At 39.2% G+C, this 24,812-nt stretch overlaps 1 protein-coding gene across 3 annotated transcripts in view; it reads right to left on the minus strand.

The window, feature by feature from the left end:
* Positions 1-1,082: 1,082 nt before the first annotated feature.
* The window catches only part of USP24 (ubiquitin specific peptidase 24), a 99,414-nt gene continuing 75,684 nt past the window's right edge, over positions 1,083-24,812 (minus strand). Inside the window, exons 51-67 of one of the 3 annotated variants that reach the window (XM_072997663.2) lie at positions 23,946-24,096; positions 22,907-23,002; positions 21,923-22,026; positions 21,716-21,829; positions 17,832-17,928; positions 16,173-16,289; positions 13,486-13,575; positions 12,095-12,197; positions 11,766-11,887; positions 11,327-11,440; positions 10,633-10,698; positions 9,797-9,863; positions 8,352-8,430; positions 7,233-7,308; positions 6,780-6,866; positions 5,439-5,549; positions 1,083-3,450 (exon numbers count right to left, since the gene is read on the minus strand). In XM_072997663.2, the coding sequence (XP_072853764.2) occupies positions 3,388-3,450; positions 5,439-5,549; positions 6,780-6,866; positions 7,233-7,308; positions 8,352-8,430; positions 9,797-9,863; positions 10,633-10,698; positions 11,327-11,440; positions 11,766-11,887; positions 12,095-12,197; positions 13,486-13,575; positions 16,173-16,289; positions 17,832-17,928; positions 21,716-21,829; positions 21,923-22,026; positions 22,907-23,002; positions 23,946-24,096 (1,657 nt within the window). In that variant the 3' untranslated portion in view covers positions 1,083-3,387. Of the gene's footprint in view, positions 3,451-5,438; positions 5,550-6,779; positions 6,867-7,232; positions 7,309-8,351; positions 8,431-9,796; positions 9,864-10,632; positions 10,699-11,121; positions 11,210-11,326; positions 11,441-11,765; positions 11,888-12,094; positions 12,198-13,485; positions 13,579-16,172; positions 16,290-17,831; positions 17,929-21,715; positions 21,830-21,922; positions 22,027-22,906; positions 23,003-23,945; positions 24,097-24,812 lie in introns of those variants that run through there. The other 2 variants (XM_020799678.3, XR_002301115.3) reach the window with 2 other exon arrangements.

Raw genomic sequence — 24,812 nt, forward strand, 5'->3', positions numbered from 1 at the left:
GAGGAAAGCAGGGCAAAGTCCTCAACCGTTCAGGACAAGCAGTTTCCCTGCTTGTCTATTTTGATGAGGGTATTATTGGTGGACTTCAAGAATCTCAAAGAACTGCTGCAGAGTGCTTCTATATGTGAGGTGACCTAAAGCTTTCAAAAGCACTTAAGACTCAGGAGACCAAGTAGTATTGGTCTTAATCCTACTTGAGATACTGTACAGTCAAGGGCACTATTGGCAAGTTAGGCCAAACAGTGTGGTTTACTTACAAAGCACTTGGTAGCTGTCATTGAAATTAGTTTTTTCAAGGCAATGTATTAGTACTGCATAAACGCCCTTCTTTCTTTCGCCTTCTCTTCAAGCTTGCCAAATGTTAAATTGCTTGTATAATCACATTTTGCAGATATGTGTAAAAATATGTCCTGCAGAAGTAAAGTTCACAAAGAACTGCTTGATAGCTCTGGTTTAGGTTTCTGGCTGCAGAGCCGGAGGTTGAGAGTTAGATTTCCCACTCTGTCTCCTTGGCAGGGGCTGGACTTGATGATCCATAGGGCCCCTTCCAGCTCTGCAGTTCTAATGTTATTACTATTAAAGTTCAGTGGTGCTTACTCTGCAGAAAGTATGCAGTGAATTTTAGTGTAAGCGGCCTTTTCTGCTTAAAGGCCAAAGAGAAATCTGAATCATGTACACCGCATGTATAATATGTTATATGGAATAACGTATAGACGTATCCACTGTAATTCATAGCAGCTTAATGTAGAAAAAAAAGCCTTTCTTGTGCTGTAGATTTTTGGGTTTTTTTCCTTTTGGAAACTATTTATTCTGTTTTATATAGCATTTTATAATGTCCTCTTTTTTTGAAATAAAGTTTCATATGATCTTTTTTGGATGCACATGTAACTGTACTCCATCTACATAAATTGAGGGGTAATGAGAATGCTAAAAGTCTCAGGACTCTTCTTAACTCGGGCAAACACAGTAGCTGTCTTGAGTACAATTCAGCTATGTCAAATTCCTCAGTTCTCCCTAGTCTCCAAACAGACCAAGCAAAATGGCAATTGCTGCCCTTTTTTGCAACTTAATGATCAGACTGATTTTTGTGAGAGGAATAAACTTTATTCCACTGACCAGGATTTTTTCCCCACTGAAAACTGCCTTCTCCAAGTGCTGTCTGAATTAAATGAACAAAACCATATAACAATGAGAGCATACAGTTGAACTGCGTTTGCCCCACCCCTATGTAACATATTCCATTAATATGTATAAAATCCATTTTTTCATTCAAAAAACTGGCAGTAAAGGTGATCACAACATAGAAACAACTCACAATTTACACAGCAAACTAGATCTGTTGCATTAGATTTCTTTTTTAAAAAAATATTCTTCAGTAGATTGAAGTGATAGCAGCTGGAAACCAAAAAACTAACCAAGTATACTTTAAAACCTAACTATCAACTTTGTACAAGCAGGAAAATGGCCAGGTAACAACCCACAATGGTGTTAGAATGTCTTGTGGTGAAAACAGACCAGATTTTTCAAGTAAGGTTCTGTTTTTGGCCTGTGATAAGAGACCACCTTTTCCATAGGAAATGATGGAAAGTTCAGTTTTTTTGGACTCAAGTGATATTTTCCATTTAACATCACTTAATATTTATTTTGATTCAAGTTAAAGTGAAGATAATTTGATGCAATAAGGATAGGGTAGGACATCAAAATTTATTCAGCATTCTAAAACATCACATTTAAAATTCTGGAGGCTGTTAATAAAATATCTGAGCTCGGCCATGTTTCAATGACAATGCTGTCTGTGGAAAAGGCGTTCACCTGAAATGTGTTCTTCTGCATATGCAGTGTGAGAAACCCTTTTCTTTAAGCCTGTGGCAGCTAATCCTAACTGGATGGTGTGCACCTGTGTCCTTTAACAGTGAAATAACCTGTCATATTCACAACTAGTGCACAACAGTGAAAAATGCTTTATGCCAGATCAGGTTTTGCAACAATATGTTAAAAGTCAAAAGAAAAGAAAAAAGAGAGGCACTTTTTGGCTATTTGTGCCTTTCACTTGGCAAATCTTTCCACAATAAAGGTCATCCAGGCACTCGTTATAGTTTCTACCATAGTTCACGTGAATGGTGCAATTTTGTTTAACTTAAGGCAAAATCCCTGAAAAAAGTCAAAAACGGTGAAGAAAAATATGATAAAGTGAAGCTGAAACTCAAAATTGGCACAGAATGAGTATCTGTAGCTGCTAAAATGATCACTTAAACTGCATTTCAGACAGGAAGATAAAATCATACAATGTTAGGTTCAATTGGTTTCCAGTTATTGAGGAACAAATTAACCTGCTGGATTTTAAATGCCACCTTGCCAAGCTAACCAAAACCTACAATCCTTTGCCTGTGTTAATTTTTTTAAAAAAATCTGTCTCCATTTAACTCAAGGAATCACATACAGCCAATTCCAACTCTCAATTTCAAAGCATAAGCAAATGATTGCAGATCACATCATTAAGACTACAATTTATTCAATATGTCTCCAAGTATAAGAATGATGACTTGAGGAGGCAAACAGCAATAAAAATTCTGTCTTAAAGTGCTTTTTTTTGGTTAATCTTACTCATCAATATATTTAAAAAGATCCGCTGATACCACAATATATAAGTGTATTCTTGGAATAAAGAAAGCTCTTTTATTGCTCTTACCCATTTATTTATGACATCAGGAAAAAGAGTTACTAATTCCAGACTTCCTTGTACCAAAACTATTCCATAAGGAATAACCATTCTTACACAAAAGGGCTCTGTTAACAAACTAACAAGCCCTTTCTGTAAAGCACTATACAAATTACCTAGGAGACATATTAAATATAAAGGTCCTTGTGTAAACTGATTCTTAACTAATATTTTACAATGCCAAGTGTTAAGTCATCACAATGTTTACATAATTTTCAATATTCCTATTCAACATTTTCAGAAAGATTAAAAATTTGCCCTCCATACCTAAACACAGTCTGATTTTTCTGTTCTGTATAAAAACCAAGCTTTTTTTTGCAGCATCACAGAAAAGCAATAATTTTACATTCACTCATTAAAGATTCACATAATAAAATTTTTAACCACTTGATAGCTTTTTCCTTTACAGATTATTTTTAAACTCATGCCTCGGCTTAGCATCCCTCAAAACCGCTGAGGGCCCCAGGAGTCCCTTACAGCCTGGTGCGTAAACTTCTCAGATGAAGAATAACTGAACTCTTAGGAAGTAGCATGGCCACTGATTCTTAGATAGCCTTCTCTTCAGATTGTTCTGAAGTTAAAAGCAGTGGGATTCCAGCATATCTGAAAAGTGCCAGGTATTCCACACTATAGTTGAAGTCTTTGTTCTTCAGCAGACAAGCCAATCACTATGGGTCCACATCGTCAAGGTCACTTTTAGGTTCACCAATCATCATTGGAGACACTGAGCCCTTTCAAAAATGCAAAACAAAGTTAAGAGAGGAAACGGTGTGATCTTCAGGCACCCTAATGAACGGCTCCTTCAGTAACTGCCTACACTTTGCAGCAGCTCAGTTTATAAAAGGAAAGCTGACTTCAGTAGTAGCACAAATTAGATCAGGAAGGCACACTGACAAAGATCCCTCCCCCAAAGATCCCTCCCCCAACACCTACTTAACCTTCAGGACTCACTACCATGAGATGTCCACCAGCTTTGCCAGTCTTAAAATGGAATTAAACAAACACAGAGACAGGTTATCAGTGGCTACTCAGTGGACATACACTGTCCTCTAATACCCAGGGGTAGTATACCAGTGACTGGAAATATAAGTGCAAAGATACCATTGCTCTCATGCTCTGCTGTCAGCCTCCCATAGGCAACTCATTGGCTACCATGTGAATTTCATTCTTAAATTTCCCACTACTGGGCTCATCTCCTTTGGCACAGGATTTGACTGAATCCATATTTTTATTCATTCATTTATTCATTCATTTATACCCCGCCTATCTGGTCGTTACGACCACTTTAGGTGGTTTACAACATACAGCTATTTAGGAAACAAAACCTTAAAAATAAATCACAATGCACTAGTTATCATGTGCTGAATGAAGTACTTTTGTAGGACCATAAAGAAAGCAAGCAGGCAACAAAATAGTCTTACTTTGCTTATAGATAAAAAGCAAAACAAAGTGCTGCTTACCATATTTTTGTGTGTATAAAATAACACTTTTTCCTAAAATAATCAGAGGAAAAATTGAGGATTGTTTTATACATGGAAGTAAGGAAGGGGGGAGGGATCAAAGTGCTTTGATCCCTGCTTTCCCCCTTCACTTTTTGCAAAGAAAGTGGACAGGGAAAGCACTTTCCTCACAAGAAAGTGGAGGGGGAAAGTGATTCCTTCTTTCCCCCTCTACCTTCTTGAGAGGAAAGTGGTTTCCCCCTCCATTTTCTTTGCAAAAAGCTGCTTTCCCCCTCCACTTTTTGTGAGGGGGAAAGCAGCTTTTTGCAAAGAAAGTGGAGGGGGAAAGTGATTCCTTCTTTCCCCCTCCACTTTCTTGAGAGGAAAGTGCTTTCCCCCTCCACTTTTTGCGAGGGGGAAAGCAGCTTTTTGCAAAGAAAGAAATTTTGGGTTAGAAAACTGGGGGGGCATCTTATACACAGAAAAATACGGTATATACCACCCCACAGTACTTAAAGCACTCTTTGGGCAGCTTACCATTTAATTATGCAGGTTACACACATACCCCCAGCAAGCTGGGTACTCAATTTATCAACCTCAGAAAGCTGGAAGGCTGAGTGAACCTGAAGCTGGCTACCTAGGATTAAATCTGGGTTGTGAGCACTGCGCCACAAGACTCCTTCCCCCATCCCGGCTTTACAATGCAATAACCAGAAGAATTCACTTGTGCTAGTTGGATTAAAAGTCATTGGGGAATTATTTTTTACATGGGCTTCTCTATATACCTCCAAGTCAAGTGGCCACACTCTCAGGGTATCTTGAATGCATAAAAGGAAATGTTTTTAAGCTATGGAAAACTGTCATGTTTCATTACAAAGCAGATTAACATCTAAAGTCATGGGTGAAGCAATTTCTTGGAGGTTGGAGTTTGCTTCCCCAGCTATGTATCCTCATGCCATCATCCAGTTTGCTGCCCTGGTGGTCACGGTGACATGGGAAAAAGTATCCCCAGCTTGTTTACAAGCCAAAACATGCTTGTAGAATTGGTATTTGACATGTAAACAAATTGTTTACAATTTGCCCCTTTAAATGGCAAACAGAACTCAAATCAATTATTTTTCTATTTATTCAGTTGTGGAAAAAAATATTTTCCCACAGCATACATCTTGTTTGTTTAGGAATGTTTATAATCAATACACTTTTCTTGTGCTTTTTGTCTTGTAAGAAAACAATTACATCACACATGTATGTAATGGACTCAACAAAATGATTCTGTTTACCTGTTGCAGATGTCTGCCACCATTCTCAGTGGCTGGACTGCTCTCAGATCCATTACTACTTCCAGACTGATCTTTCTCATTCAGCAAGGCTGTAGCATATGCCAGGGTGTCCTAGGAAATAATATTGCAATTAAGAACCATGCCACAGCAGGTTTGTGTCATCTTTGAGCTTAAGAGGGGGAAAAGCCCATCCTGCAATACTGCAAACACTCTTCTTAGGACTAGTTCAAAGCTCCACTCACATATACCTCAGTCCTGAATTGTTGGATTCTCCTTACAGGAATCTTAATATCTATAGGTGAGCCCTGATGTACTGCAGTGTTTTTTAAAAACTGAAATGCAAAAAAAGCAAAACAAAAAGGCGATGACATTTTTCAATCATGTTTCAATGCTGAAATAGTGAGCTAGCTGAAATTCGTTTGAATATAAAGTATGTCACATCATGACATGTTATGAATTTGAAACTCTGATGTTTTCATAAATACATGTGTATAGTCTGAGTAACACACATATTACATTTTATACAGTTTTTGGAAAATGCAGCCTAAAACAATCAATGTTGTTGTTTAGTCGTTAAGTTGTGTCTGACTCTTCGTGACCCCATGGACCAGAGCATGCCAGGCTCTCCTGTCTTCCACTGCCTCCCCCAAGTTCAGTCATATTCATGTTGGTAGCTTTGATGACACTGTCCAACCATTTCATCCTCTGTCATCCCCTTCTCCTCTTGCCTTCACTCTTCCCCAACATCAGAGTCTTTTCCAGGGAGTCTTCTCATGAGATGGCCAAAATACTGGAGCCTCAGCTTCAGGATCTGTCCTTCCACTGAGCACTTAGGCTTGATTTCCTTTAAAATGGATAGGTTTGTTCTCCTTGCAGTCCAGGGGACTCTGAAGAGCCTCCTCCAACACAAAAATTCAAAAGCATCAATTCTTTGGCGGGCAGCTTTCTTTATGGTCCAGCTCTCACTTCCATACATCACTATAGGAAAAACCATAGCTTTGACTATTCAGACTTTTGTTGGCAAGGTGATGACTCTGCTTTTTAAGATGTTGTCTAGGTTTGTCATTGCATTCCTCCCAAGAAGCAGGCATCTTAATTTCGTGGTTGCTGTCCCCATCTGCAGTGATCATGGAGCCCAAGAAGGTAAAATCTATCACTGCCTCCATATCTTCCCCTTCTATTTGCCATTATAGTCAATAGCATAAAATAATTTATTGGTTGAGCTCTACAAATGAACAAAGATCTTAATAATGCACTTTTCATTATATCTGATTTAAAAAAGGTAATAGCTAAACAGTGGTTTAGAGGTTCATGTACAAACAATGTCATGTTTAGGCTGACCTGTGCAGAAATAGTGCGCTGAAAGGTTTTGGCGGTTGAGGTTTCATTGGATACATTACTCTGAGGAGCCCAGTAATGTTCAGACATCTAGAAAAATGTAGAAGTATCTATTAATGGAAATAACATAACAGCAGAGCTCAAATGTGATGGCTACTGATTTGGATTCTTAAGATCGTTTTAACTTATGGAGGTCCACCTATGCTTTCTTGCTTCTCAATGGGTTGGAGAAGAGAGTAGGGAACTGCTGGTGGATGAGAAAATTTTCTATCTAGACAAGTTAGGCTGTGCACCTTTTATTTCTCTTCCATATACAGTGCAAGTAAGGCCTGTCTTTTCTTAATACCACACATGTATCTATACAGATAAAGACTATAATGCATGGAAGAACCTGATAGACATTAATTTGCAAGGCAGTCATGTGAAGACCCCTTTTTAAACACGAGTACAAGTTACCTTTATTTGAAGCCATTGTACGGCCCAACTCCAATGATGTGAATTCTCTTTGAAATAATCCTTAGCAGCAGAGCACCTTTGGAATTCAAAGCAAATTATTAGAACTATGTACCTGAAGATATTGAAAACACATAGTTGTAACCGTTCTCTTTACTTCTGTGCTGCCAATACAGACCAGGAAGGCCAAACATTTAAGAATAAAGCATGATTACCTAGTCAGTTTACAAAAACATCCATCCTATGCTGGACAGAAGTCAGTCAAATGAATGCCTATTCAAAAGGCTTACTTTCTGACTTTCAGTGCAAGGATGATTTTACCATGAAGAAATATACAGAGTGCAATCTTAAACACAGCACAGACTTCTTTCAACTACTGAGGCCTCTACTTTTATTTAAGTTGGGTGCCAAACATAACTAAACTTAGGTACATAGAGATGTACCGTATTTTTCGCTCTATAAGACGCACCTTTCCATAAGACGCACCGATTTTTTAGGAGAAGAAAACAGGAAAATATAATCTGTTTTCTTCGCTCCATAAGATGCACAGACTTTCCACCCCCCTGTTTTGTGGGAAAAAAGTGAGTCTTATGGTGCAAAAAATACAGTATATAGATTTATGTAGATTAGTAACTTGTGTACTTCTGCAAAACTGTATCTATAACAACGTGCCCTGAAGATTTGATTCTCATCTGTTCCCATCACATTTTTTTGAATCACTACTTCCTCCCCACACTTGTACTTGGAAAGAAACTAGTCTTCAGAGGTATGAGATTGGTGATGGTAATCCACATCCTGGTACCATTCCTAAGACATGACCACCATGTATTCTACATGGAAGCTTCAACTAGTGCAAGATGCAGCTGGTGGAATTTTTCAAGTAGAAAAGGAAGAACAAGTAAATGGGTTGCTTATTTGGTTCCAAGTCCAATTCAAAGTGCCATCCCTTATTTTAAGGCCCTAAACAATTTGGGAGCCATTCATTTTAAAGACTACCCCTCCCTATGCCAAGCTGACTGTGCCTTGCAGTCTTCAGGGGAGGATCTATTTTGTGCAATTCCATTGCCACAGGATGCGTTTTTAAACTATGATGAGAGAGACTTCTTTGAGAATTAAACTTACTTCTGAGCAAGAGTGACTAAGAATTTGACACACTGATAGCAGCGGCTGCTGTCCACATGGTTACTATGGTGCATCAGAGCTGTTAAAAAAAAAGAACATTAAGCAGTATTAATAACTGAAATTAAAGTTTGCTTGGTGGTGCTAGAAGATCAAATTCTCTTGTCCCAGTTGAGACATTATGCCAAAACAATTTATAGTACCTACAGTGTACAAGCTTAATCATAATTTGAGCCTTTAAAAGTATGACAGACAAACCACAGTTCACTACTACATGGCTGCTTTTGTACCTTTCATCTAATGAGCAATTAGTTCCATATGTTCATTAATTTACCCTTTCCATGGTACAGCAGACCTGGGCAGCAGAACCAGCAACTATGATTTTTTTTTAAATTTTAGACATCACACCAAGCCAGAGCTGAACTTTCTTAACCAGGTATGGCATCTAAAGTTTAGCTCACAATGTATCACACTTTAGGAAACAAACAAACAAACAAAAGTTTGGATTCTTATTCAGAAATTGAAACCCAAAAGAAGCTGGGACTAAAATGCAATAAATTAAGAAATAAATTCAGGTTTTGAAGAACAATTTAAAGATGATTAAATTTGTTGGTAATATGATGTAATTTTATTACTTCAACGGTATTCTCTCATAATATAATCTACTAGGAATGCAGTAGCCAAAATAATAAAGAGCACTTCAGTTTCCGCATGAATTAACACAGCTCCCTAAAAGTGTATGAATCAAATTTTGTTTTTGAATTCTTTATTTGAACACATATATAGAAAGAGATAATGAAACAATTTTTTTTGTCCAGGTAGCCATTTTACAGTGGAGAGTCAGTGTGATATAGAGCAGTGGTCCCCAACCTTGGGCCTGGAGATGTTGTTGGACTTCAACTCCCAGCAAAGGTGGTGAAGGCTTCAGGGAGTTGTAGTCCAAGAACATATGGAGGCCCAAGGCTGGGGACCACTAGTATAGAGGACAAAGTGATAGACTAAGACTACAAGAGATATACATTCAAATCCCTGCTTGATGGAAACTCACTGGGTGGTGGCATTGTTATCTCACTTCTCTCTCTCTCTCTCACACACACACACACAGAGGAGAGAGAGAGAGAGAGAGAGAGAGAGAGAGAGAGAGAGAGAGAGAGAGAGAGAGAGAGAGAGAGAGAGAGAGAGAGAGTGTCTCTGAAGATGCCGGCCACAGAGACTGGCGAAACATTAGGAAGAACAACCTTCAGAACATGGCCAAAGAGCCCGGAAAACCCACAACAACCATTAGATCCCAGCCGTGAAAGCCTTCGCGAATACACTGCTCTTGAATCTTTACTCCATTTTCCAGTGATTTTGCAGCCAACTGTAGACTGCAGCCTCTTCATGTGTGCTCAACTAACTACATGACAGTTTGGATTCTTTTCACAAATTCTTCAAGCATATTTACCAACCTAGCAATCCATTTTCAGTCTCAAATGCAAACTTAAGCCGTTCCATTTGTACAGGATCTTCAATAATCTATGCAAGAGAACAGAAATACTTTATTATACTGACAGGATATAATCTCTTACATTTATAGGTTCTAGTTTCACAGATGTTATTACTATGTGATATGATACCAAAGAGGAGCAAATGTGATAATTTATTTACTTTACATCCTATCTTCCTTCCAGTACTGGGACCCAAGGCAGCTTTTACAACGCCATTTAATAGTTACAACTAAAAGTGCAGTAAGTTAAAGTCTGAATAAAAACATTAGAGATAATACATTATTGTTGACATCATGATGAAGTTTCAGTTTTCAGTGCAAACTAGAGATAATATTTTAACAAAATACTCTGTGTAGTCCTTTGGCTCACTTTCTTAGTATTTATGCTGAACCTAACCATTTTTACAAGCTTATAAAACAAACAGATGTTACAAACAAGCATAAAATTTAACATTTTAATCACTTGCACTGAAATTCAACAGAAAAATTAAGCAATGTTGGTTTCCTGTCTGAAAGCAAGTGAAATGAAAACAGATCACCTTTTATAGGATTACACCCATGGCTGACAGTGAGCAAGATGAATAATATTATTAAGTGACATTATTTACACACAAGGACTATGAGCTAATAACCTGAAGACCACAACGTGAACGGTATATACAAACTAACTTTTTAGAAGATAGAGCTACGTGTTTTGCTCCTGACATTGTCATGTATACTCTAATGCTCCACCGTGTCTGTGTGATGGGCAGAGAGCAAACAGAAAAGAATTGTTGGCATTAAGATCTCTCCACTTACCAGTATCTCATGAAGAAGCTGGAAGGTATTTTTCAATTCATGAGGTGGAGCCGTTTCCAGCTGATTCTGTAAGCCAAAGATAAATACAGGGTGAAAGTTGTGTAGTAATGGAGAACGTTTTAATAAAGTTAGTGTATCATTCAGTGGGCAGAATTCTTTATTTGTGGATTTTTCCCCTGAAGAGTTCTACATCAAATTAACATCTCTGAGGATAGACAGCTACAGCCATGGGAGAAGTCAGGGAAATGTTTAGGAAGTAAAGAAGCTCTTAGACAGATCACCTGCCTCCTGAAAACTCCTTTTTCCTGTTATTTTGATGGGTGCTTCAGGCTTCAGGAAGTACTGCTCATTTTTGAACCCTGTCAGGAATCAAAAACTAAAAAGCCACCATTCCAATGTGAAACTGAACATATGTGCTGTGTACACAGTGATATTACATAGAAGTGTCTGCAAATGCAACAATAATGAATGTTGGGATCATGTGCTCACCATGAGTTTTCTGGGAGCCACATGTTGCAATCATCTGCAATCAAGTCAAAGTCCTCAGACTACATCAGAGATGAGAATCAGAATCTACCTACAGATTACACAATGAACAACTAGATTGTGTATTGCATGATGTTAACTACTGTTAGATATCCACACACCAATACCCCAGCCAGAGTGCTTTGAAAGTTTACTGGCTTCTCCTTACCTTGATGAAATGTAGGATGGTAAAGGAAAAGTGCTCATTACAAAAGCAGCAGTACACCACCATCTCAATAAGGATCGACAGTGATCCAGTTAGCTCTCTCAACGCATGCATCACCTAATGAGGAGACAGAAAGGTCAAAATAGTAGGGATTTTCTGGAAACACCCACCCACACCAGCAACAAGAGCAATACCCAGAACTACTTTCGTCATGGATATGGTAATAGATTTTATCTCAATATCTTCCTTATCAAATAGACTCTGTCAAGAGGACTGTACTAAGGCACAGCCATTTCACAATGCTCTTGTCTGGTACTTCTTAACTTACATATCCTTATGACACAGAAGACTGCAACACAGTTTGCGAGGTTGTTTTCAAAGATCTTTCTACATCTATGTCCAACTCAATCATAATAAAGCATCAAGTACAAATCGACAATACCTCCATTAAATAAGGTTTCCCCTCAGACAGGAACAACAAAGCTTCCACTTCTTCATGGAGTGCCAAAAGTGGCCCCGAGCTGGCAATGTTAAGGGGTGAACGCAGAACAAACAGACCAGGAGCTAAAAAGAAAATAAAAAAAAATACAGCACCCAAATGTACAATGCCCAGAAACAACTGGTCTCAATAGCTCAAACTGAATGCAGACCATTGAAAACAAGGATGCACACATTTCTCCAGCTTAATGTCTTTTCTCCAGATAAACAAATTAAGCTCTATTAACAACAGCCTTCTAGAGTGGTCAGTGAAGCAAAACCGAGAATACTTACCTACATTTCTCTGTGAGGAGACATCAGAGTGCAAGACAAGCAGTGCAACTATATTATGGAGGAATCCAAACTCCCGTGCTTGTGCTGAACTCCACCTGCGGTTCTGTTTTAGCAGAGATTTTTTAAAAAATAGTTTAAAAGTATAAATTCTATTGAAAGAGCAACATGTTCAAATAATTAATGTCTATTTTTTTTCAGACCTGGGAAAATCAGCTAGCAAACACTGGGTCCAACAAGTACAATAGTACAATTCAGGAAATATGTTTTCAGAGGGTTTTTTTTTTTTTTTTGCAAAGGGCAAAGCTTAACACCAGCCATGTTTGCTTGCTTGTCTAAAGCAAGGAGCAGTTCTCCCCAGGGAAACACAGAAGAAGCAATCTATCTAATGCCATATGAAGTGCTGTCCGCTAGCCTCAAAAAGGTATCAGTCTTCCGAAAAGAAGGAGAAGGATCAGTTGATAGACAAGGTTTCATAGTGTGGCAGCAGCTTGGAACACAAAGAACTGATGGATAGCTCAGGGGCATGTGGCTGAGGAGCCAGAGGTTGGGGGATCGATTCCCCACTGTGCCTCGATAGGGGCTAGACTTGATGATTCATAGGGTCCCTTCCAGGTCTGCCATTCTAAGATGATGATGACTGAACCTTGTGCTGGATTGTGTTGCAAACTATTTATGTTTAATTAGTTCAGGAGGCGAGAAAGCCTTCTATAAGAAATTTGGTCTCAGTAATTCAAAGTATTTCAAAAGAGAGCTTAATAGTGGATGCAGCTAGCTCAGAACTCATTCTTTAATATAACTAAACTCTGTTTCACTGAATTAGCATGCTTGAGGGTTATATGACAGGTAGCTAAAAGTGAGGCAGGCCACATCTTTGGTACTGCTCTGGTTCCAGGGCTATTGGCTATTTAGAGCTAAAACATTTGCAACGTAAGTTGGAAAATTCTAGTCTGTAAATGTTGTAACCTAATCAGAGATATCCAGATGTCCATGTGAAGAACAAATGGTTAACACAAGTTATGACAAGGCCCTGTGATTTTTGGAGGGCAGGGGAATGATGCCTTTGCCCAGAAGTAGAGCCATTTGTGAACATCTTAAATAAAGAAGCCTGCTTTGGATAGCTGCTAAAGTTTTCAGGTCTATTATTCTCATTGTTATTTGAAATTATTTTTTTTCCTGGCAGACTGAGGAGAAACAGCTAGAGAGAGGTGCCGTCTTAGGCATCTTGTTACAAGGAGAAGACAAGCAGAGAAAGCTGCCATTTCTCATGATGTTTGGGTGGAAGGGCCAAACAGTGTGGATGTCTAAAAGATGGCTTTAAACCCAAACAGTAGGTTTTAGAAAGAGCTTAGCATGTTCTACTAAGACTGCCACATGATACACACATACATTACCTGATTATTCTGCCGATTGGGACCAAGAAGGAAGTTAATCATATACCTCAAGGCAGAATGCCTGAGGAGGAGATCACAAGCTCTTATACCCTGCTGTGAAAATATAAGCACAAGACAGATAACCTTACGTGTACAGAACATGCTTTAAGAGATTAAATTGTGCATATTAGATTAAAATTCATTATGATTCTTCTGACATTTGACACAAAACCATTTGCAAAACCAAACCTCACTAAAATCAAGTGTACAGATTTCTAATGTTTTGAATGGCTTCTTGCATCACAGTGTGCTGTGATTTATCACCTAATCTTTTTTCCTCATGTTTTCTCCTCTGTTGGTTTACAATGTAGCCTATATGTATAATATTGGTTTGAGCAATAGTAACAAATTAGAATGCAATGTCTGAAATCCTGTTGCACAATTTTACACTGCACTATAAGGACGTCATCAGCCATAATCATTTCATGGCAATAAAAAGCTTCCTTTAAGGGATCCCCAGGGGCCTCCTTTTGCCAGGGGCAGAGATGTGTACTATTTTATGAATTTTGTTTACTAAATTTACAAATTTATTTTTGATATATATAAACATTGATTTATTGGTTTTATGATACTCTGAATATGATCTAGAGCAGTGATCCTCAACCTTGGGCCTCCAGATGTTCTTGGACTACAGCTCCCAGAAGCCTTCACCACCATCTCTGCTGGCCAGGATTTCTGGGAGTTGAAGTCCAAGAACATCTGGAGGCCCAAGGTTGGGGACCACTGATCTAGAGAAGTTGAATATAAATGTACTCCACCCTCCCTGAACCACACCATGCTGAAGAGTCTCCACTGTTCTATTGTCTGGCAAGCTATTTGGCTTCCCTGTTTCAGAAGCTTATGGATAAAATGGATCACTGACATAAATCTCAACACTGGTTATAGAACAAGGATGGCTTTCGTTGCCTTAATAGTTAACCACGACTAAGAACTGGATGAAGGAGAGGCATGCCCCCTTGGCTCTTCTAGACCTCTCAGCAGTTTTCAATCATGGTACCTTTTGGAACTGCCCCCCTAGGATGTGACACAGAGACACTGATTTGCAGTGGTTCCTGTCCTTTCTGAAGGGGCAAGCTGGAAGACTGATGGTGGGGCTCCTCGTTGGCACTCTGGCCTTTGGAGTCTCCCAGGGTTCAGTTCTGCCCCATGTTACTTAACAGAGACATGAAACTTCTGTGAAAGATTCTTTGCTGCCCCAACATGTGCATGATAGTCAACCCTACTTCTCATTTTCATTTAACTCCAAGGAACCAGTTTTGGTTCAAAACCAGTGACTGATGCCAAGAAAAGGCTGAATAATGACGAACAAGTTGATGCTTAATTCTGAATAGAAAGTGGCTCCTGGTTAGTCAAAGGGCACATCAGGTAACAGAGATCCTTCAGCTGATGTTAGACAGAACTGCACACTCGAGAACTCAGATTCACAGTCTAGATGTCCTCCTGCATTCAGCCCTGAGCTTAGACACTTGGGTTTCAGCAGTGGCTAGTTCAAAGAACTGATCAGGACCTGTAAAGCCCCAAACAATAGTTCTGGATGTTTTCAAACTATTGTTTTTGTGCTTATGGAACACAGGAGCAATGCAGATAAATAAAACTTGTAGAATTAGACAAGCTGAAATTGCCTAGAATTATTGCAACAATGAAAAGATTTACACCATGATAATCAGATACGGCTGGAAATGTTTGTCTGGTTTCATTCCGGAATTCAGTTAACTGGGATAAATGCAAGCTGTCACAAACACAGGCTTCTGATTTTTCCCTGGAGGTCTATAAAACGCTGTACTGCAGCTAAAACTGTGCTCACGACCTGGGGTTCAAATCCCAGGTAGCCGGCTCAAGGTTGACTCAGCCTTCCATCCTTCCGAGGTCGGTAAAATGAGTACCCAGCTTGCTGGGGGGGCAATGTATAGCCTGTATAATTAAAAATTGTAAAACCGCCTGGAGAGTGCTTGTAGCGCTATGGGGCGGTATATAAATCCAATAAATAAATAAATAAATATAAATAATATTCTGTTAGTGTCAGAATCCCTGTCCTGACAAGATCCTTCCCCTGATACCCTTCTGCTGGCAAGCAAAGGCCTTTCTCTGCAAGCAAGCTTTTGGCAACTCAAGAAGCTGCTGAGAAATGGGGCGATGCTTCGCTTCTTATTCTTTTCTGGTGTGTTTTTAAAGCATCATCAACAGTTTTAAGTCAGTGGTCTAATAATGACAATGACAATGTCTTATTATATTCTATTATTATTATTTATTGTGTTTTCAGCTCTGTTATCAATATGTTTGTAGTTTCTTGGGTCAATTCACTGAGAAAAGCGTAGAAAGAAATGAACTAAAATAAAACTGAAGCAAGAAACAAATAACCAGATGACAATGAAATGGTTGCATAAGTGCTTGCACAAACAGAACAATTATGTATTTGAGTGAACTTCTATTAAATTGAAGCTACTGTTCTCTGAGTCATAGAACCTCTTCACTCAGGAAACAGCAGAGTTGGATCCAAGCCCACTTTATTCCATGCAGATTTAAAAACAAAAACAACAGTGATTTTTTCAAATAATAATGCTGCAGTATTCCACATCCTAGTTCTAGGATTTTAAAAGATTTTTTATAATAAAAACAGAGATAAATGGGTGAACAAGTATTTGGTTTACCTTTTGTACAAAATTGTTGAACAATAAGAAGTACTGGGCGCAGTTTTTGCAGTTCTCAGGCACATCTTTGTCCAGGAGTCCAAGAACAACCTCCACTAATTGATGCAGACCTTTCAACTGTGTGGAATCAGAAGTGAAGGAGACCTTATACTATCATGACAGCTTTTTTTTCCATTAAAGGACACTGAATGATCATCCAACCCAGTCCACAGGAGCAAAGGAAGTTGCCTTATGCAGAATTAGACCCTTTATCTGTCTAGGCCAATATTGTCAAGTGTGACTGGCAGCAGCTTTCTGGGGAGTCAGACAGGATTAGAGATGGGCACAAACTGCCAGTTTGGCGGTTCCTAATGATTCATTCTTAGAACACACTGGTATTCTGCGGGCACCCCAGCTTCCCACTGAGTGGGCAACTGCTGGAGGTGATGCACAGGTGTTCCGATGCGGAACACCTGTGCATCGGAAGAACAAATAACTACAAACTGCCAAAGTGGAGGTTCATGCTCATCTCTAGACAGGATTTATTTCATAGTCTCACCCGGAGATCACTGGTGGTCCTCCATTGATGCAGTAACAAAACCTGACATTGACTTCTTAAAATCAGATAAGATCAGGCATGTTCAGGATGATATGGTGGGCGTATTACCTTTGCGATTTGACAACTTATTAAAAAAGTAACAGGGAAGAATTTTTATGAGTCTTGCGGCAACTTCAGGATTAATAAATTTTATTTGGCAGTCAATTCACCAGACACATTCATAAAAGCTTACACCAAATAAAACTTGTTAGTCTTTAAAATATTTATTTATTTACTGCCCCATCAGTGAGATGCACTGCTCTGGCCAGTTTATAACAATAAATAAAACTTATACTAACAGACTACAAATAAATAATAAGAAATGAAAACATCAGATGGGATAAAACAAGTGGCACCAAAGGCACTCAATGAGACAACAGGATAACAGGAGTAAAATCAGGCAGGGCCAGTGTAGAAGCCCTCCCTGAAAAGCAGCATTTTCCAAAAACCTGGAAAACATCACACAATTCTTGCTTGCATTTCCACCAACAAATTAACATAGTTATATACCTACTTTGAAATTTAGCAAAGAATGAATTTTCCATAAAGTATGCTTACAACAACACCAGTCAGATAGTTTAATACTGTCTGTTGTTGCCTTCTTAATACCTCACTGAACAGTTCTCTGCAGAACATCTCAGAGATCAAATGTGCCTTCAGAACAAAAAAAAACCTTATTCACATGTGTCCCAACACATATAATGTTAGGACTGGGAACACATTCAATGTTGACCAATGGCTCAGCAATTAAGTAGGACAACAAACAGATAGGCTTGGCACAGTTTTAGCTGCCCAACCTCATTTTTTGGAAACTGTAGCATAAAGTTTCCAAAGCTTTATGTTAAACAGGCAGTATTCCTCCTTCCTTGACTTTATCAGGCATGTCACACAAATTCTCAAGTGCATCTCTGTAGCTATAAGAACAAAAAACACCAGAAGGATTATATGACAATACTGGACTCAGAGTGGTTAAGTCAGAAGAGCAAGGATTAAAAGTATACTACTTACGCATGAGACAGCAGCATCCTCTCTTCAGGAGTACAACAACATTCATAATCTAGCAATCAATACATATTACTAACCTTTTCCTGATAAAACAAGGCACTGTCCAGGGTTTTTTCAAGAATGGTAGCTACGGCAACTCGGACTTCTCTCACACTGCATTCCAGCAGGAAAATCCTATAACACATACATGCATTAAAATAGAAGATGCAAGAGAGAACCCATCTCTTTCATGTGCTACTTTAAATCTTCAATCTGTGCTCTTTTTCTTACTGTGAAATCCAATATTTACACTTCTTTGACAATAGAAAGACTGGATATGGTCACTTAAGCGCTAAACTGAAGATACCTTATAGAATGTAAACGGTATCTATATGTGTCTGACAGCAGTTCCTAAATTAGTGGATTTAGTAGCATAACAAAACAGATAGATTAAAAAGAAGCAATAATTGATTGCCTGAAGCAATGTAGATATGCTTTCCACTTAGAACTCATTCTGTGTGCCAGAGCTTGTCATCTGGAGCAGATTTGTGCCTACACACTCACTTACTCTTCCTTTAATGGATTTCAGAAGATTTGTATACACACATCCTGTACTATATTTAAAACTACTGCCAGCAAATCCAAAATGCTCTGAACTGATCTGTCTCTCAATATTGTATATATTGTGCTTGAACACCAACACAATTCCAAGAGTTTTCAGTAACCTGATACTTGACAGACACTGAACATTTTTCTTAAAACAAGATTTTGAAATGTGCATGGTTTTAATTCCCAAATGGGAATATGTTTGGGTAACATATATAACATTAACAGACTGATTAGCACACAAACACTGGTGAGCAGGTTGGGAAATATGAGGATACCAGCTAAGGCCATATTTCCTAATCATGTCTTCAGTTGGGTAGCTTTATTACCAAAATTTTTTTTACCAGAACGTTAGAATAGTTTTGTTTAGTGTGAGTCACTCTGCAAATAATTTCACCATTTTCAAATGACTTCTGTGAGAACACCAAAATATCATCCATCTCTCTCTCTCTCTCTCTCTCCTTCCTGTGCTTTACGGACCTTTTGGGATCACACTGTCCCCAAATGTCCCCCCCACACACACCAAAAACCCCAGAAGCGGTTATTAAATTTCTTGGTGTTAAATGATGCAAGGATGGGGCTGTGACTGGTTTAAAAAGTGAACTGGTGCTTCTGGAGGCTTCCAGGAGCTGCAATTCATCTTTTTTTGTCATCAGACTCAACATGTCAAATAGGCACTACGGACTATCTGGATGCAGGCTGCTAAGGCTAATTAAATTCTACATGCAAAATGAATAATGAAACACTGAGTTTGAGATCAAAGGGTAGAGTTACAAATTCAGCAGAAGTGAGCTACATAGTAAGTCATGGTTTCAACTGCTCTGTTTCCCACTTCCCCTATTTTGCTAATCCAAAAGTGAGTCACCACCCCTTGCTTGGAAGAAAACCAACTGGGAAAAAAAATGGATTTGTTTGAAATATGTTGCTGGAGAAGAGTTTTGCATATACCCTGGACTGCAGGAAAGATGAACAGATTAAATCAAGCTAGAAATATATCTGGAGACAAAAATGTTGAAACTGAAGCTATACTACTTGGGGGTTCATCATGAGAAAGCAGGATTCTCTGAAAATGACAATAATGCTGGGAAAGGTGAAAGGCAGCAGGAAAAAGAGGAAGACCAAAAATGAGATGGACTGGCTCCCTAAAGGAGCCACAGGGTTGAGATTATAAGAACTGAGCAGGGCTGTTGAAGACACAACATTTTGGATATTTCTCATTCAGTCACCAGAAATCGCAGGCAACCTGACAGCATGTAGCAAGATCACTTGCCCACTGGGTAAGCCTAATCATCACTAGGCTGTTTTGGCTATTTTTTTAAAATCCATTCTGATTCCTCTCCCCACCCCCTCCCAGTTTGTCTGGTGGGGTTGGTGGGTGAGGCAGCAATCCTAGTTTGGTCAGAGTCCTCAATTTCTCCCCTGTTATACAGGGACAGCTCTTATTTCCATACTTGAAGGATGTCCCAAAACTCCTGCTCAGTATGAATCTGGAAACCTACAAGATAGGTGTACCTTTTAAAGACTTAAGTATCTCTTCTTCTGGCTACAGATATCTGGTTCCTTGTCCTACCACTTAGCTGCCACATCTTTTCCAGTCACTCAGCATTCTGTATCATTTAGCTGTTATGGGGCTATTTTAGATCCTCTCCCACTTGCTTGGGTTGTTTCTTCATGAAGACTTTGGGGGTACCTGCAAGCCATGAGATTAACACTTGCTCTGGTGCATGGGCAGGCTGCTTCATACACTACTGCACAAGAAGATGTGAACTGGAAGTAAGGGGATTATATGTGTTGTAATGGACCAGGGAGAACAGGCTCAAGATGAACCTGTATACGACGGAGATCATCCTCCCGGTGCTTGGGCAGGCTGCTTCATATACTACTGCACAAGAAGATGTGAACTGGAAGTAAGGGAATGATATGTGTTGTAATGGACCAGGGAGAACAGGCTCAAGATGAACTTGTATAAGACGGAGATCATCCTCCCGGTGCTTGGGCAGGCTGCTTCATATACTACTGCACAAGAAGATGTGAACTGGAAGTAAGGGAATGATATGTGTTGTAATGGACCAGGGAGAACAGGCTCAAGATGAACTTGTATAAGACGGAGATCATCCTCCCGGTGCTTGGGCAGGCTGCTTCATATACTACTGCACAAGAAGATGTGAACTGGAAGTAAGGGAATGATATGTGTTGTAATGGACCAGGGAGAACAGGCTCAAGATGAACCTGTATAAGACGGAGATCATCCTCCCGGTGGGGGTGGGGGTGTCCCTCTGACAAGTTAGGGGTATCATCCCTAGGTTGAATGGTGCCGACCTCCTGTAATCTAGGCATTCTCCTGAATGTGGCCCTGTCCTGGGATACCCAGGTAGCAGCTGTGTCCAGGTCAACCTTCAACCAACAGAGGCTCATCACTCAGTTTTGCCTCATCTAGACTAGACAAGTATTATTACTATAATGCTCTCTATGTGATGCTTCCCTTGAGATTGACCTGGAAATTGCAGTGGATTTATAATGCGACCACCAGCTCTGTGTGGGGTTTCCCTCGAGACAGACCCAGAGATTGCAGTGGATTTAGAATGTGGCTACCAGGCTGGTGGCAGGTGTGAGCATTTGAGCACATCTCCCCCAGTCTTGGTTTGTCTATACTGGTTACCGGTCACAGCTTGGATCAAGTTCAAGGTCTTGATACTTATTTACAAAGCCCTCCATGGTTTGTGGTGTTATGTGTTGGAGCATCTCTCCTCATCTCTTCTCACACTACCAGATCCTCCCAGTCTATGCTCCTCTGGGAAGCTATGCCTAAGGAAGCCAAAAAGTCTTCCACAAGAGGTCAAATCCTTCTTTGTGTTGCACCATGCCCTGGAATCACCTCCTAGATGAACTCTGCCTAGCTCCCTCCCTCCCCAGTTTTAAGAGGCCATGGAAAACATCTTTTTCAAAAGGCCTTTGAAGGCAGTCTCTACTGACGTCATTTGCCTTTACATGCTATTCCATGGAGCCACTAAGTTTTATTTAATGTTGGTTTCTTTTTTGTTGGGACCAATGTTTCTCTAAGCTATACATATGTGTGCTTGCCCTGAGCTCTGTTGGGGATGTGCATAAGCAGCCACTTTGTTTACGTCCCATTTTGAATGAAGCCTTGCCCACCCCTGTGCACATGCAGCAAGGCTCCCACGCAGCGGGACAGAAACTTAGAGGGACTATCGGTTGGAACTGGCTGTTTTATTTAGTTTCTATCATATCATTTTATTGTTTTATATGTACATTGCCTAGAACAATGCTGTACACTAATGGGGTGGTATGTAAATAACAAAAAAAGATGATACTTCCTGTAATAAATTCAGACTTGAGCACATATATTCATACTTACTTTATGAGCTCTCGCCCTTCTGCCTCAACTAGGTATTCAACCAGCCATTGACAAGCATCAAAACTTTTTGAAACCAAAGCATCAATGGTTGCAATCCACTCTTCTGTGTCAACCCTTAAACAAAGCAAATGCAGCAGTGTCAGCAAGACCATAATACATGATATGTACCTACTGTCCTTATGAAAGCTCCCATAAAGGAAACATTACCTGAGTTTTTTCTTGGTTCGCAGATAAGTTTGGAAGAGGAACTGGATTGCCAGCTGTAAGCTCACTCTTGCCATAGATGGGTAATGGGGGTGCTTCAATTTTGTCTGAGAGAAAGAGAACATGTATTTCACCAGTTTTTTTAAAATATTAATTCTCAGGCAGGAACTGGTATGGGATCAAAACTATTTTCAAAACTGGGAATTTTCCTGGGCTTCTCAACAAGCCTAGCCAAATGTATGGTGAATTTCCTTCTTCTGCTGAATTTGTTTGTGCTAAGAATGGAAGAGCACAGTTCCTTTCTACTGCGTTCTTGTAACAATCCAGCAAGCACTTTTTAAAAACTTTGTTAAATTGTCTTTTCAGTTCAGGCAGAGGAAGAGGAACCTGCCTCAGCACAAAAATATAGCTTTTCGGCATTAGAAATGATGGTGGCTAAAGAATGTTTCCTTTCTCAGGACCCAATATTCCTCTGTGGCTTACAGCTAGATTGCTCAGATATTTTTGATTTAGGCTAGAACTTGGCAAAGGATCTCTACTGTTGCGGGATTGCAACTCTCATCAGCCCCAGCAAGTACAAGAGGCTGGGGATAATTGGAAGATTGTACACTGCTCACGCCATGGGGGATATGTTTTATTAATGTTCATAATTAATGATGCCACAGGGTGATATATAAACAATGCATTTGTTTTTAAGATAGACCTTGCTGTTGGGTATTGAAAACCATTGGCCAGAATCCAGTTGTTATTCACACAAGGTTTGCATAACCTGCTGTGACTATTTGTAACTACCTGACAAGGTGCCAGGGTGCATCTTGGCTGCTGAATCAGTTTCACTGCCAGGCATGTAACCAAGATGCGTCTTGGCATCCTGTTCATTAGTTGTCCTTAACCATGGCAAGTTATGCAAACCTTACACACAAATGAACAGGATTCTGGCTATTATTTCAAAGTTGCTTGTCATTAAAGTTTAAATCCACTACTCACAGCATTTAAGGATGCCAGCGACAAAACAAAACTAAAATAATCACTGCTGTAGACATCTCTGTTCTTCATAAACTTCAGATTTTCATCCCTCACCATCTACAGAGACAATATACCACAGGTTTTAGTAATAAATTAAGAATGTCCTTTAAAACTCTAAACCCAAGATGTTACATTATATACAGCTCTTCAAAATATAATACCAAAAAACAGTGTTTGAGCATTTATTAGAAGCAACATATATCTCAAGCGGTCTGAAATATTAGGGAGTCCAAATTTAGCTGCAATTGCCATCAAGTTAATCTAGTTACAAAGACATGCTCAGTGAAAGCAGCTCAGTGTGTTGAAGCCGCAGAGAACATACGGACTTTATTGACTGCACAGGGAAAGGAAAAGAAGAGTTCAGTCCCATTGTGCAACTGCAGATCTGCTTATGATACTCTGTAAATTCCAGTTATGCAAGCTCAGGGAATATTACAAAATGTCAAAAGTGTTAGAGAAATTATTTTCTGGAAACATCTTTCAACACTGATTAAGCAATGGTATGTTTCAATCTCACAGTTCTTTCAAACATATTTCACTGTTGAGCCAATATTCCTTTCGCAAATACAATATTCCTTTATTCTCACCCAATAAAAACTATAATCTTTCATATTTCTCCACCATTTGCTTCTGTATCAGTTTGTAAAACATCTATCAATATACAGTGTATGTCAGCCTCTGGATTTTGCACCTTGATTCCTCTGGTTTTTGCAACTTGACATTTTATTCTCTCTAGGTATGTAATGCAAGATTCCTATTTATTTAGTGCCTTCATTGTTAAAAGGATGATGGCAATGTTGTTTTGAGACCGAATCCCTATTGAATTCTTCAGTGTCTAGCCCAAAGATTTAAATATTGATTGCTAATAGTCAAAAGCTGATTACGGCACTCTCTTAAAGCAAAGCCTATATATATCTCTCTCAATCTATTAAATAATTAAAGAACATGTCAGAATCCAATTATTTCCACAACATATCCAGCTGCCATTAGTACTGTTTACCTGATATATCCGGACTGGCATTTTCTCTACAAATAAGCCTTTTTTCTCTCCCTTTTTGACCAATTTGGTCAAGATGGACAGACGGTCACTATTGGGTCTGTGAGGTCGTGGTGATGACTGTGGTGAAATGTCTGGTGAAGATGGAGCAGACCTGAAAAAAAACCCCAAGCAAGCTAAATGTTTAGAGTATAATATCCAGTCTGCTTCGTCAAAACAGTTTCCCCAATTTTCATGTATTGCATTTAGTCAGAAATTCATATTAAATCAAAATGGCTGAAATCCTTTGTTTAGCATAGTATGCTGCACTGCAGTAGGCCCACTGAATTAGTGGGAAATCTGGCGAGTCAACTCTTCCATAAATAAGTCACAACTAGAGTAGGCACTTTTGAATCAAAGTCAAAACTAGAGTAGGCCCATTTTAATCAACGGATTTTATTTATGGAAGTGCTGACTCACCAATTATTCAACAGAGCTACTCTGGTGTAACTTACTGTGCCAAGCAACAGGATTCCAGCAGCTGTATCTAAAAGTATTTTGAGCATTAAAAAGACATGGAGATGGGGGGTTTCAAGAGGTATGTGTCTGATCCTCAGGAGAGATATCCAATGGTTTCAAGGTAATACCTTCTAAGTGTCGATACAGCAAACTGTATCATCTTTTTAGTCTGTATAGGACTCACCTCCCAGACTCACTTCTGTTCTGTTTATCCACAAACTTTGGAAGTTATTCTGAGCTTACGCATAATCAAATTATAGCCTCAAAAGAATTTCACCCAACAGAAAATAATACATCCTCCAGAGCTCCTCCATGGAAACAATTTTGATTAAATAGCTTCAAATGAAAGATTATGTGAGAAGAACATTTTTT

Source organism: Pogona vitticeps, chromosome 4 (assembly GCF_051106095.1).
Source record: "Pogona vitticeps strain Pit_001003342236 chromosome 4, PviZW2.1, whole genome shotgun sequence".
Classification (NCBI taxonomy): Eukaryota; Metazoa; Chordata; class Lepidosauria; order Squamata; family Agamidae; genus Pogona; species Pogona vitticeps.